The 15,535-nt window shown below is 45.5% G+C and overlaps 1 protein-coding gene across 1 annotated transcript; it reads right to left on the reverse strand.

Moving 5' to 3' along the window:
• Nucleotides 1–79: 79 nt before the first annotated feature.
• Nucleotides 80–10,956, reverse strand: triobpa (TRIO and F-actin binding protein a). The gene is made up of 12 exons (XM_031564046.2): nucleotides 10,403–10,956; nucleotides 6,025–6,081; nucleotides 5,643–5,711; nucleotides 5,276–5,365; nucleotides 4,981–5,084; nucleotides 4,029–4,434; nucleotides 3,635–3,920; nucleotides 3,303–3,396; nucleotides 2,598–2,757; nucleotides 1,665–1,781; nucleotides 740–826; nucleotides 80–347 (listed from the first exon to the last, which is right to left on the reverse strand). The coding sequence occupies exons 1-12, from the start codon at nucleotides 10,406–10,408 to the stop codon at nucleotides 192–194; spliced, it is 1,632 nt and encodes a 543-aa protein (XP_031419906.1). The 5' UTR covers nucleotides 10,409–10,956; the 3' UTR covers nucleotides 80–191.
• Between the last annotated feature and the right edge of the window lie 4,579 nt (nucleotides 10,957–15,535).

The following is a 15,535-nucleotide window of genomic DNA, read 5'->3' on the forward strand; positions in this document are numbered from 1 at the left end:
AGTGGTACCATTTAAATATCTTCGAATCCTTACTTAATCAACGAGCCTTTGCTCCCCTATTCATACCACAAACTCACACGTGGCCTGTTATAATAACATCATTCAAAATAATTCAACAAAAGAGCTTGTTGAAATTTGCACTGAATGGATGGAAGCCTGCGGTAGCTGCATCAGGAGGCTGGAGCTCTGAGCTATGAGCTGTTTCTCATGAGCTGTTGCTCCTGCATGGCCGCCCTGGTGAGACTGAGATGCTCCCGGAGACAACCCATCTCCCTCTCACTGGCTCCCTTCACCCGGCTGAGCTCCACGTACACCTCCTTAAAGCGCTCACACACAGACTCCTTCTCCTACAGCACAGGAAACAAGTTGGTCAAATAAACATTGTTCTACTGTGTACAGACATGTCTGCATTTGGTACATGCAGTCATACCACACTGAGCACATACCTTCACTAGAGATGCTACTTCATTTGGTACATACAGTCATACCACACTGAGCACATACCTTCGTTAGAGAGGCGACTTCATTTGGTACATACAGTCATACCACACTGAGCACATACCTTCACTAGAGATGCTACTTCATTTGGTACATACAGTCATACCACACTGAGGCACGTACCTTCGTTAGAGAGGCGACTTCATTTGGTACATACAGTCATACCACACTGAGGCACGTACCTTCGTTAGAGAGGCGACTTCATTTGGTACATACAGTCATACCACACTGAGGCACGTACCTTCGTTAGAGAGGCGACTTCATTTCTCAGACAGCTGATCTCCTTCTTGAGGTATAGAATCTCATTTTCCTTTGCTCGTAGTAGCACCTGTAAAAATAGGCAATCTCCATGAATACTTATCTCTGTAGATGTAGACTTTGGTCTCTGGGGTGCAGTATAGTGCAAAAACAAAGGTCCTTGGACTGGTATGTAAATATGGGGACTGTGTTTGTGGGCGTGACATGAGCAGTTGGAGTACAAGTACAAATACATTTAAATACATGAGTTTAACAGACACTTTTATCCAAAGCGACTTAAAGAACAGTTAAACACCCACAACCTTAGTGTTTGCTAGTAAGTTGAGGTACAACTGCACAAATAGAGACATAAATAGTGTCAATATTTGTCAATGTTTACTGATTCTTGTGACTGTGACCCAGTATAGGGATGTAAAGAGTAGGACCCATCGGTGCTTTGATTGAGAGTGCAGTGGAGGAGACAGACAGCAACGCAGAACAGAGGCAAATAATACATTTACTATTCAGGTTCATAACAGTAGGGCGTGCTGTTTAGCTAATCATGTAGAAATGAAGGGAACATATTTACAGGTTTTTAGGCATTGTTTGTAAATTGAGACAAATCTGTGGTTTGTGTTTTTTCATTTCTCCAAACATTATGGCAACATTATAACTGACGTTGAGCGTGCACATCCAACCGAAGTTTGGCTCACGTACTGGACACAGGTCATGTGATACAGGAACAAAGAGGAATGACCTCTGACCCTGGAGTTGATGTTCCCACAAAAAAATACTTTAATAATACAACTTTTGTATTATTAAACCTCTTTGTTCCTCTATGAAAATGTCTAAGTGAACCCAGATCCTTAAGTCAGAGAAATGGTTTATTCACACAGTTCATACTGTTTCACGTATAGAACGCATGTTACCTCCATATCAGAGCTTTGCTCGTGATTTCCATGAGAGATGAACTGTGACTGCGACTTTTGACCTGTGATGAAGGAACGCATGAGAGTAATCTCTTCTGTTAACCGGGACTGCAGTTCCTGCAAGAATACAACAAGGAGAAAACTAGTAGTAGTAGAGTAGAGTAGTATACTAAAAAACAGAACTTCTCCTGTTCAGACATTCGGTGTGACAGGATGTTGTGGCTGCCTGCTATAACTGACAACTCAGCTCTCTGACACCACAGGAAACATGCTATATGTGCTATAACGTCACGTCAAGGGGAGTGGATTGAATCCAAGGCAAAGGAGTTTATGTTATTTTCTATGAATACAGAAGATACAGGAGTGAAAAACGTGGTGGTTGGGGGGTATAACTAGTGTTGGAGCACTGAAGCGAAACATTATGTGATTGGACATTTCATTACACTGAGAATATAATAATGTAATGCATTACATTTTTTATATTTGTAATCACATTACAGCTTTGTAAAGCAACTGTTACTTAGCTACTAATTTCCAGCTAGCTGTCGTGACATTAATTCATATAATTGTAAAAAGTAGGTTAAAAATGTCCCCTAGATATTAATTGTGTGGGGTAAGAACAACCACATATAATCTTTCATGGAAGTTGTTTTCTTTGCATATTGTAGGGAGGTTACCATAATGATAAAACAAGGGATGCTGGGTCAGAAAAATTACGGTGTAAAAATTCCATCAGGGTGAAATACGCGCCCATAGTAAGTCAATGCAACATCACACAATCTATGCTATGCCTTACGTGAGAGACTTAAATGTTAGAGTTTTGATTAAATAGACAATTTAAGTTAAACCTAATATTGATTCATAAAGAAAGACGTGTGTCTTCCCCAAACCTGTAACCTTTGATTAGATTCCACCTATGATAATAACCTATACCTGGTTTTCTTTCCTGAGGTGTTCTATGTCCGTCTCTGTCCTGTTGATCTCCGCGTTCCTCTCTTCACTGTTCTGCTGGACGTGTTTGAGCTCCACACACTTCTCAGAGTACCTTTCAGACAGCCCATCCAGCTCCACCTGAAGCTCATCCACCTCTGACCTGAGGACAAGAAATGGAAGAGGGGGAGAGAGACCGTGAGATAGAGAAGAGAGAGACCGTGAGATAGAGAAGAGATAGAGAAGAGAGAGACCGTGAGATAGAGAAGAGAGAGACCGTGAGATAGAGAAGAGATAGAGAAGAGAGAGAGACCGTGAGATAGAGAAGAGAGAGACCGTGAGATAGAGAGGGGAGAGACCGTGAGATAGAGAAGAGATAGAGAAGAGAGAGAGACCGTGAGATAGAGAGGGGAGAGACCGTGAGATAGAGAAGAGATAGAGAAGAGAGAGAGACCGTGAGATAGAGAAGAGAGCCCCCAACCCTAACCCTAACCCCCCCCCCCCATAAACAGTTACTCTCACACACTGGACACTACATTCCTTTACCCTTTGTGTTCACTGACTTTCATTGAAGACAGGAGAAAATAGCAGCACACTGCAACACATTAAGTCTAGTTAGAGTGATCTAATTTCCCTGCACTAATTTGTGAGAACAAAAAACGACTACTAAAGAAGGGTGTGGTTGAGAGTGTATGTGGGATTACTCACGACTGCTTTCTCCTCTCTGTTAGGCCTTCTCTTCCTGCCGGTCTCCTGGCGTCCTCCAGCTCGTCTCGATGGGCCTTCTTCAAAGCCTCAATGGCTGAGGCACAGTACAAATTGTTATATATCACACATATAGAGTGAACACAAAAAAAACACTTGGCAGTAGAAACATCACTTGAGGACTAATCTGGAGATGTGATCACCTGCATACAGTGGACATGCATGATAACAGAACTCCATTTTGGTCACCCCCATTGGCCTGGCTACTGCACCAGGACCTTGTTAGATGAAACTAATGCCCCAAGTGTGTGTGTGTGTGCAAAACTGCCTCTCACTCTTGGCAGCAGCCTGAGCTTCCTCCGTCAAGAGGTACTCCTTTTCTTTCTGGAGCTTCTCCATCTGTCTTTCGTGTTCCTTTTGCGCCGTCTCCAGGGTCGCTTTATAGAGCTGCTCCAGAGTTCTCAGCCGAGGGCCACACGGAGCGCCGGGGCCACAGGGGCCCCCCACACAGGGGCCCCCCACACAGGGGCCCCCAACACAGGGGCCCCCTGCACCAGTGCTCAAGCTGCCTTCTGTCTTTCCAAAGCACGAAGCGTCTCTCTGTTGTCTCGGTGACGAAACCTAATATTGTATTGAACATTTCACAACTTTGCATGACAACAACATAAACATTGTATTGGAAATGATTGTTTCTGTTAATAGGTGTGTTATTGTTATTAATAGCGTTACCTCTCCCTCATTAGTCGATTCATAGTTTGAGGAGCCGTCCAGACGAGGGGACTTCATCTCTCCAAATGGCAGCCGCTCAAAATCTTCCCATTTCCCGTCAATGTCTTTGCCTCTTACAACAATATTCTCAGCAAATTGAACTGTTGTTTGGGACGTCCCCTTTTTTAGTTCAATTGTGTCCCACCTGCTGTTCAACCCATCACTGATCATCATCACACCTTCCTGGAACCACTTGGTACGATCCTCCAGCTTCTTCTCCTGCTCTCGGTCACGCCCCTCCCCTGCCTCTCTCTGATTGGTCAGTGGAGCTGTCACTAGAGTTGACTCCTGATCCTGATCCTGATCCTGATCCTGACCTGGGGAACTGGCCTTAGAGACTCGGATCTCAGCCCTTGAGCCATGGCATCTACAGTAAAGGGAGGAAGAGGATGTTCAGATGGAGGATCACAGGACTTGGACTTTTCCTTGTAATTCAAGGCCAGAACCAGAATTGTAATATATTCACACAAAAACCTTTCCAATTATGAGCTTTTTTTAGTTCCAGAAAAATAAACATGTGAAAGAATGCTATGAAGTTTATGATGTCATAGTATAGTATAAAATGAACCCCAAAAATGTTTTTGATATGCCAGTATATATCTGGCTAGAAAATATTGTGCATACCAGATTTGGGCATGATACATGCAAGCAATGCTAAGATAAAATGTTCTAAACGGCCCTTCTGTGAAACATCTCAACTACTTGAGGGCTGAAAAAGTGAGTAGGAGGGAACAATCTAATAGTCACTGGTACGTGTACATAAAACGTAGACAATTCTGAGATGATCGTTTGCAGTGGTCGAATGCAATATTTTTTTCTCTCTCTCTTTTAACACATCTTCATAACACACAGCTTTTCATGATCATCTGAGTTCCTGTGAGTTTGTGCCTCTTAAACCATGAGAAATACGTACTGGTCAGGGGGATTGCCTGAAAAAATATTCCTCCTTAAAATCTCAATCCAGTTCCTCCTGATCCGGGAGGTCATGGCAGACAAGGTTATCACAGACGCTTTGGTCTGTAAAAGAAAGACGAAGAGATTGATCAAATGCAAATCATGAGCACAGTGTCTGTGGCAACTGTATTGTTCAGATGAAATATATCAGAATCATAACTAATTGTTGTTGCAGTGGGTCTTTTCCAGAGACTAGTTATTTATTTGAAATACTGCATCATCGTGTAACAACCGCTTTGCCACCCCCTACTTACATGGACCTGGAACCCATAGTTCTTCTCCACATCAGACTCAATGACATCCACACAAGAACTCAAGTCAATCTCTCCCTCTGGTTCATCTCTCTGGATTGACATGATAAACACAATTTAGAGATCATTCAATAATAATGATAATAACAATGATAATATATATGAAATATACAAGAAATAAATAGACCAATGTTGCCAAAGAAATATTGCTTTTGCAGCACATAACTAGGGTGTTTGAGCTCATAACATTTGCAGTCTCACATTTGCAGTTTCACATTTGCAGTTTCACATTTGCAGTTACACATTTGCAGTCTCACAGACACCTCAAACACATCTCAAACACGTCTCACACATCTCAAACACGTCTCACCTCCTCTGCCAGGGAGTCTATGAAGTATTTCAGCCCCAAATCAGTCAAAACGAACCAGTATTTTCTCCACTGCACATATAGACAGACTTATCACAAACAGGTAGTAGCATGCCTCTGATAACACAAAAGTAGGCCTATAATGCTAGCAAACAGTCCTTACAATTCTTGAAGTATTCATATTCATTTACATTTTCTCTGAAACCATGCAACATGCCTTAGCATCTATCATTTAGAGGCACATTTCCGTGAGTTCTTAGTAATCTAAATGTGGTAGCCAACTCTTGACCTGTCATCCAACCCATGCCTATTAAATGTACATCTGCCAAATAAGCATGGGTTTCAGTTTCATAATGCAAACCACAACTGAGAGATATGTTCTTACCTCATCATCCTCATCCAGCCGGAATAGCCAACCCTTTTTGAAGTTTAGATTAGTCAGCTGCAATCACAATAGAACATAGTGGTGTTAATAAGTAGCTGATGCCTATTTTATATGATAGATTGATTGTTCTGTGCGAGTCTTTCCTGTCTAGGCCAAGACTAAATGTCACAGGATACACCCAAGGGTCAGTTAACGAGACAGTTTTCGAGACAGAATGCATTCTGTGCTGCGACATGCATTAACTTATTACAAAACCATGTAACACAGCCATGCCTGTTATCATTGTGCCAACGAAATATTGAAGAGATCACATGTTTTGCGCACATAAAACAAAACGGGTGATTCATATTGTGCACTGAATTGACTGTTGTCTTTTTCATTTCATTTTTCATTACAAATGAGTGTGTGTGTGTGTGTGTACTGCATGTGTGTAGAGAGAGGTGTGTGTGTGTGTGTGTACTGCATGTGTGGAGAGAGAGGTGTCACGGTGTGTGTGTGTGTGTGTGTACTGCATGTGTGTAGAGAGAGGTGTGTGTGTGTGTGTGTGTGTACTGTATGTGTGGAGAGAGAGGTGGAGAGGTGTGTGTGTGTGTGTACTGCATGTGTGTGTGTAGAGGTGTGTGTGTGTGTGTGTGTGTGTGTGTGTGTGTGTACTGCATGTGTGGAGAGAGAGGTGTCATGGTGTGTGTGTGTGTGTGTGTGTGTGTGTGTAGAGAGAGGTGTCATGGTGTGTGTGTGTGTGTGTGTGTACTGCATGTGTGTAGAGAGAGGTGGAGAGGTGTGTGTGTGTGTGTGTGTGTGTGTGTACTGCATGTGTGTAGAGAGAGGTGTCATGGTGTGTGTGTGTGTGTGTGTGTACTGCATGTGTGTAGAGAGAGGTGGAGAGGTGTGTGTGTGTGTGTGTGTGTACTGCATGTGTGTAGAGAGAGGTGGAGAGGTGTGTGTGTGTGTGTGTACTGCATGTGTAGAGAGAGGTGTCATGGTGTGTGTGTGTGTGTGTGTGTGTGTACTGCATGTGTGTAGAGAGGTGTGTGTGTGTGTGTGTGTGTGTGTGTGTGTACTGCATGTGTGTAGAGAGAGGTGTGTGTGTGTGTGTGTGTGTGTGTGTGTGTGTGTACTGCATGTGTGGAGAGAGAGAGGTGTCATGGTGTGTGTGTGTGTGTGTGTACTGCATGTGTGTAGAGAGAGGTGGAGAGGTGTGTGTGTGTGTGTGTGTACTGCATGTGTGTAGAGAGAGAGGTGGAGAGGTGTGTGTGTGTGTGTGTGTGTGTGTACTGCATGTGTGTAGAGAGAGGTGGAGAGGTGTGTGTGTGTGTGTGTGTACTGCATGTGTAGAGAGAGGTGTCATGGTGTGTGTGTGTGTGTGTACTGCATGTGTGTAGAGGTGTGTGTGTGTGTGTGTGTGTGTGTGTGTACTGCATGTGTGTAGAGGTGTCATGGTGGCACTGAGGACCACTGACTCATCACACCAGCACCTTCACAATAATCATTGGAGAAGCAGTGCATGTTTTTATGAACCCTAAAACAATACCTAGAACGTGATCTAAAAAAAGGATGGGCAGATGATTCCTCTGGGTGTGTAATGCCCAACCCCACCCACAGACACAGACACAGACACGCCCCTGCTGTCAGCTCTCCCTGTGAGGAGAGGCAGCGCTCCACATGCTCTGACCTGTAATGGTTATCACCAGGCGGGAAGCATTCTTTTGTTATGACAGAAATATTCAGCCACCCAAGAAATACAAAACAGCCTTTCAGACAGCTCAGAGAGGAACGCACATCGGTTCCACCCTCTATGCAAAATATTCATTGTCCAAATTCTAAACGATTCAAATTGAGGCTGAAAATAAACTATGATCACCATAATCAGTAAAGTTTGTCTCAAAGCATATCTCTTGGAATGTTTCGATGTGGACCGAGATATCATTTTTTTCTAAAAAAGTCTTTATGGAGAATCCCATTTATTTCGCTCAGTGTGAGGAACTACACCACCAGGGGGCGACTCCGTTGCTTGGAGCTGGCCAGCCCTCACAGTGGTGCTCCAATGCCTCTTTGGCGAGAAGACATTTACAGATAATGCTCATGACAAGCTGCACACTGGCCATAGTGCTCCCTCACTCACTGGCTGCAGCCCTGAGCAAGTGGAGCACGTCCTGCAGGCCATCGGCCCAGAACATTGTGTGCAGCAGGCTGACCTGGAGGAGAGAAGGAGGTGAAGAAGGAGAAGCGACGTGCTAGGCAGTGGCGGGAGCTCCTCAGAGTCCAACATGGAGTCCGCAGAGAGCGGCAGGGCAGTCTGAGGGGTGATACAGAAGTCAGGCATGTTGCATGTCACTGCTTAGCACTGGACCCATGACCACCGTGAAGCTCCGCAGCGCCACTGTCACCAGAAATTGGGTGCAGACGAAGGGGAAGAGGTCGGCAGGTGGCTAGCATCCAAGATCCGGGTATCATTGGATTGGATCTGCTGGTCAGGTGGGGGGGCCACAGTGGATGTGTCCAGAGCACAACTAATTCCGGGCACTGAAACCGTGGCCCTTCAAGCTGCTGGAGCAGACAACCCATCGACCGGAGGGGCCACCACGTTCACGTCGACAGCCCAGAGGGCCACAACACAGCCCACCGGAGAAGAGCTGCTACCAGCTGGACAGAGGCCAACAGCCACAGTCAGAAGCGCCACAAGCAGAGAGGAGCTGTCACCTCACCAGCAGCAGCCCAGGGCCCTGACTGTTCAGAGAACACCACCTCCACACCAGCCACTCGGGAGAAGCTAGCATGCCGTCACTGCTGCCGCAGGCCACGGGGAGCTGCAGCCGGGTCCAGAGGGTCCTCACGTCGCCACCGCCCGCCAAGCCATCGCTGGGTCCCACAGGTTCACCTCTCTGAACCTCCGCAGCGACTACTGGCAGGTGGAGCTGACGCCAGAGGAACACCCAAAGACCACCTCCTCCGTCAGCAAGGGGCTCTGGCCGTTCTAAATGCTCCCGTTTAAACTCTGCAACGGCCCAGCCACCATCGAGCAGCTGATGAAGAGAGTCCTGGCTGGTGTTCCCCGGTGCCGCTGTGTGGTGTACCTAGATGACACTGCAGACGTCGTAAGTGCCCTGACCAACCTGCGTGAGGTGCTTAAGTTTAAGCCATCCGCCAAGCCGTCCAGTGTCTGCATCCAGGGAAGTGTCATCTGTTCTGGCGGGAGACAGCCTTCCTGTGCCGTGTGGATCCTGCGACAAGGGTGTCCACCGACCCAGTACAGGCAGAAGGGGTGAGAGACTGGCTCGTGCCCGTGCCCGGTGATGTCGCAGAGCTCTAGAGCTTTCTGCCGTAATATTACAGATACTTCATCAGGAACTGGGCCACCACCACCCCCACCAGCCTGCTGCATAGACGCAGAAAGGGCACCCGTTCCAACGGGGTGAAGACTGTGCTGCCACCTCTGATCGACTCCAGGTGGCACTCATCGAGGGTCCCGTGCTGGCATTCCCCGATTCACAGTGTCCGTTCACCCTGACCACAGATGCCAGTGCTGTCACAGGAGGGAGAGCGTGGTGGGCACGTGGTGGGCACGGCATGGCATACTCACAACTGTGAGGAAACGGTAGTAAGTGACTGTTTGATCAGTCAGTCAGTGTCACCAGTCACGTCTCTCTTCTACCGGTCTCTGACATAGCACCCCATTCAGTGCCTGTAGTCCACTGGCCTACCGTGTGGTGCTGAAAAGGGCACTCAAAGGGCAGCGCCTCCCTTCGACAATTATTGAGAGTCTATCGTTAATACCTACCTAATTAAACTTGTGTGTGTGTGTACACTTTTAATAAACGGGAAAATTATGCAAAGTGATGTCGTGTTATGAATAGCTCCGAATCATTATTAGCTCCAGATCATTTCAATCATGCATTCAAGCATGACAATGATAGCCTGCCCGAAGTGAGTTGTTTTTTTCCACAGAGTGAGAAGTGCATGTAGCCTTCTGTCCACAAAAGAAACGCAACAGTCATTTGAATGTCCCGCACGAATAAAGCAGTTTGTTTTTTCTTCGTACGAAATAATGTGCTCTCTTCAACATTTCGTGGTCACAATGCTAACGCGTTTGTGTTTTCCCTGTATAAAAGACATTAGGGTGTTACATGGTTTCGTAATAAATATAGTATACATGTAGCACATAATGCGTTCTGTCTACGAAATAAAGTCTGTCACACTTGGCACCCCATAGTCAACACAGTGAAGAACACGGCTGAAAGGGCATGCAGCTTTGCTGGGTACCGGCCAACTCTAGCATAATAGGCCAACACATTTCACTGAAGTCTTGTATACAAAACAAGAGTGAAAGTATGGTGCAGTAGGCTATGGGAGTATTTCAAAGACTAGAAGGCAAACTTACCGGCATGTTGAGAGAATGAGGTTTCCCGGCAGACAAATTGCATGAAAGAAGAAAGCCGTGAAGCTTTATTTAGTCGCCTGGTCACATTTCGCATCAATTACTCGCTGTCATCAGCAGTTAACACCACCCGCCCTAACGCCGAGGTCAGCATAACAAAGACTTTATCACCGCATCTTAAATTCTTGAACTCAATGCTACTTCTCAAACCAAGTAGGCCGTGGCTATTTCAAAGTAGAGGGTAAATAACTTTAGACACGAAAATTACATCATAATCGTTACCAATACTATAGACCTAACAAAGTAGGTTTCCTCATATTTGGCACCCCTATTTCCGCGAAATTGCTTGTTCTCTCAAATTCACAGCGGCAGTGACAGTGATGACACGGCAGCCTAACGGTTTGGAATAAACTGTAACTGTAGGTAACTTGTGCATGTCTGTGGGATGTCCGGTTGGTCATACAGCAGTGGAATTCATAGGACCAATTCATAGGCTACTACTGGACCAGTTTACACGATGAGTTTCAATAGGTTAACTTTTCCTTTGACACAGAGCTGTGAAAGAAAATAGGCAAGTAGGCCTACCTGTGTGAGATGTTTATCTGCTATAAACTTTTCCTGTCGGCGAGAATCACATTCTTCTCCAGTTGGACTTTTCAATCTCTGTTATAATTTAAAATGAAAGATAAATGTAACGAACAAAAACAACAATATTGGACTTGACAAAGTAGTCAGTCCTTGCAAGTTCCTCATTCCTATACTCAGCTCTATTCTGCCACCTTGTGACAGTTCACATCTATGTAAGTTTCGGAGCCGTTTGAAGAAAGCAGATCTTACTCTTCTAGCATGTGAGGAGGTGAGCTTGGTCTCGGTTTGTTTCCCAGCATCTTGCTGAGGATGCTTCCGCTCTCTTTCCCTGCGGTCTCTTCCTCGTTCCCGCCCTCTGCCTCTCTCTTCGGAGTCCCTACATTCACTGGAGCCGTCCGCCATGCCAGAACTCCTGAAAGCATCACAGGGGAATATTAGGAGGTGATGACAAATACATAATATCAGGTTATTATTATTAAGAGTTATCATATTGGTTTCATGAGAAGAAGAAATTGATTATTTCTTGGCTCTCCTCATTGCTTTGCTGTATTTTAATTGTTACATTGCAATATCAGTGGATCTTTGAGCCTCATTACCATGAAAGAGCACATTATTGGCAATGTGTTGGTACACTAGTGTGTATATAATTATTATGCAAGTCCATATTCTAATGCAATAAGAGCATTGCTTTTTAAAAACTCATTATTCACTCATTGTTAACATTTTCAGTTGGCTTAATGAAAGAGAGTGTGGTTTAATGTGAGGAATGCCTTAAATCCAGGTATGCATAATTATTAGGCCGCTTTTTGCTGTTGCTGAAAATGGGGCAAAAAAGAGAAGCTAACATAGCTAGCAAAGATAGTTGACTGGTTTTCAGAGGGATACAAAACAATTGAAATGGCAAAGATGTTAAGTCTAAGACTGTTTTGTATGTTTATGAAATAAACTCTAAAAAGAATACATCATGAATTTTCCCCTTGAAAGAGTTTTTCTTTAGGTAACATTTCTTTTCCTGCAAGGAATCAATTGGAATCACCTATAATGTTGTGTCTATTAAAATATCTAAAGAATGTACATAATAATTATTTATGGTGTTTGTAAACAGTGGTGTGCAGTTCCTCGTCTACAGCTGGAGGAGGGGAATTACGCTTTTTCTAAATAGGTGAGGTAGAATTAGAACCTTTCCCTAAGCCCTTTTTCTAAATAGGTGAGGTAGAATTAGAACCTTTCCGTAAGCCCTTTTTCAGCTGCATAAGCGACGTGCTTCTGAGGGTGAGTGAACTGAGCACAGATGTTAACATCTAACGTCTTAAAATGTCTGCTCATCTTCCTCATCCTCAGTAATACCTCGCTGGTACAGATGAGGAAGGACTTTCCATTCATCCATGTTGTCATACAATCACCGCTGATTAAGAACAGAGAGACAAGTTCGAATCAGACTAATATGACACAGGGTTGAAAGAGAAGACACTCAGCCTTAAACATAGGAGGTCTTCAATAGCGTAGGCCCATGGCAGGATAGCTATGGGATGGTGCATGTTTGGAGGACGATAGGACTATTTGAGGACTATTATACAGACAGCTTTGGATGTATAGTGGATGACTGAAATCAATTCAACAAATGACAGGAAGGCCGTGTAGAGAGGTGATATATCTCGGTAGACTATGTTTATATTTTTCAGTTCTAGTAAGAATATGAGCAGCCATATTTGATTTCAGTCGGAGCCTCTTCAGTGCAACACTACTTCAGGATAATAGGGCATTGTTATAATGGGCTCTTTTGATCTAGACTTGTAATGACAAATAAATGGATTATTTTTTCCTGCATTTTGGGGATCACTTTTTTTTGTTTTAGCAATGTTATGTAGATCAGAGAAGGACATCTTTGAGAAATGTTTATGTGTGCATCAAATAAGAGGTCCTGGTGACACCCACCTCATCAGCCAGACATCTACCACTGGTCTTTGTTTACCACTCTCTGCCCCCCTCACCTGGTGACTCTACCACTGGTCTTTGTTTACCACTCTGCCCCCCTCACCTGGCAGGCTGCTGGTAGTCCCTCCGTGGGCTCTGGCTCTGGGGTCTCCTCCGCACCATCCCAGGGGCCTCCAGCCCATTCATTTCCGCCTCTGTATATAAACTGGTTCTAGGAATGTCAGCCAGCATCACGTAATCCTCAAAGGTCATCGGGGGAGAGGTACTCCTATCAGGCCGTCTTGATTCATCAGATGAAGATATCATGAGAGCCTCCAAACCTCGCCTGATAGTGCTCCTGCTCCTGTCAGTGTTGGGGACTTCTTCTCTGGGTGCGGTGGACGAATCACAGAGCGGTTGCTGTTTTGAGCTGTGCTTATTAGGGGAAGGGCTTAGTGAGTGGTGTGGAGACACAGGGCTGAGGAGGGAGTGAGTAGAACCATGACTTGAGTCTGACTGCTCAGGGTTCACTCTAGCGTGTCGGTCTGACATGCTCCGGGGGTATGTCTTGCTGATGTCAGATCCATGGTTGGTGTTAATAGCTGTTCTGTCACAGATCTGTGAACCACTGTCCCTTCTTCTGCGCGGAGAGGAGGCCCCACTGTTCCGACCACTGTTTCTCTTACTGTGGCGACTATTGGAACCACTGTGATGACTATTACTACCATTGTGATTACCATGGTAATAGCCATCCGTCTCAGTGTTGTAGTCTGGCCAGGTGTTCTGCTGAGACTCGGTTAGGGCTGCGGAGGTAGCTATGGATGTCAGATTATTGTACAGCCTCTCTGAATCTAAACTGTGCCTCTGGGAACTCTGACACGGGCTCTCGGTGCGGGTCCTCCTGCCAGAGGAACTAGCCTTGCGGTTCTGGGTTGGCAAGGCAACAGAGTCGTGCCTGTCGGTCGGACTGCGGTTCCCAGAGCGGTGACGGGAGGAGCCAGTGGATACAGCTCGGCTCTGAGATACGGAGCCCCTCCGACGCGACCGACTCCGAGACTCGCCCCGCCGGGACGGAGAAGCGTAAGCTGAGCGTGGACTCGGAGAATTAGGACCTGTCGGTGGTTGGCTATCGGAGTGTCGGAAATTGGAGTATGTCATCCGCCGCTGGGGCGAGCACCCGCTGGCGAACTCCATGTGCCTCCTTTGAGAGGGCAGGCCCAGATGTTGGTTGCGGTATGGGATGGCATCCTTGGGTTCCAGGTTGTGATTGTTGGGCAGAGCGTGGCCTCGTTCATAGTGCCGGAGAGGGGGTGGGGAGCCGTCATCTTCAGCACGTGAGCGTCCACGGGAGAGAGAGGCGTGAGAACGACGCACGGGCTCTGGATCCTTGTTACCCAGAGGTTCTGAGGGAAACGAAAGTCAGGAGGAAGAAGTTAAAAAACGGACACCCAAACTCATGTATGTTAGGCTCATATGCCAAGATCACCGACTACACAGGACTCTCAACAGACAGAGGAGCACATTCAGTGGCAGACTGTCCTGGACACTGTCAAAATCATTGCACTCTGAACAATAGGGCCAGACCCTTTCCTGTATCTGGAAACATTCTCTGTGTGAAAATGTTCTCCCTATGTGTATGTATATATGTTCTCCCTATGTGTATGTATATGTGATTTATGTATGTATGTCGGTGAGGTGTATAAGTGTATATGTGTATAAGCTACTGGATGACCTAAATTTCCCTCAGGATTAATAAAGTATCCATCTATCTATCTATCTATCTATCTATCTAACCCTACGGCATGACAGAAGGTCAAAGTGTGCCGATGTGGATTGAACTCTTACCTGTGTTATGACTCTGACTCGGTCTCCTGCTGCTGCTGTAGGATCTGTTAGGAGAGGGGTCGAGTCCCGTCATGACCAGTCCTGGGTGTTCAGAGCCTAACCCCGGAGCTTAGCGTGTATGCTATATACCCGGAGAGGAACCAGTGGACGATCTGACTGGTGAAACACAGAGAGAGAGAGCGAACTGGTGATGACATCACTGTCATGAGCTTTCTATGTCAATTTTGTAGATTGGTGGAACGTGACACATCCTGACCCCCGGGGCATAAATAATTTACCCACTCAAGGTGCATGATTCGACTTTTTGCCTCAACTAATCTGTGAAGAGTTTCCTAGCCATCACAAAGGTCATATTTCTTCTTCTCCCAAGGTGTTTCCATTGTCTATAGGAATAAGACATCCCAATACCCGTTACACTCGTGCAAAATCTTGGTAAAATACTCTTGATTAAGTCAAAAGATGAAGATTCTCACTCACATTCCATAAAAACGTATGTCTACTTTGAGTGGAAGAATACAATATTAACCGGTAATATATGTGGTATATAATAGTTTATGTGGTATCAGTACAAGAGTTCTATGAGAAGTAGGTGCCTCTCAACATAGGTGCATCTGAGTTCTTATGTAGGTGAGGTGAGAGTTCACCTTACAAAAAGCGTTTTGGGCATGACACATGGAAACAAATAAAGGCTTTCATTTCCATTTTACAATCATTCATTGTTCAAAGTGCCATTATCAAGCCAATGGCCGAACCTCCCACAGCACAGCCACCCCTTGTTGACGGCAGCCG

This window comes from Clupea harengus, chromosome 26 (assembly GCF_900700415.2).
Source record: "Clupea harengus chromosome 26, Ch_v2.0.2, whole genome shotgun sequence".
NCBI lineage: Eukaryota > Metazoa > Chordata > Actinopteri > Clupeiformes > Clupeidae > Clupea > Clupea harengus.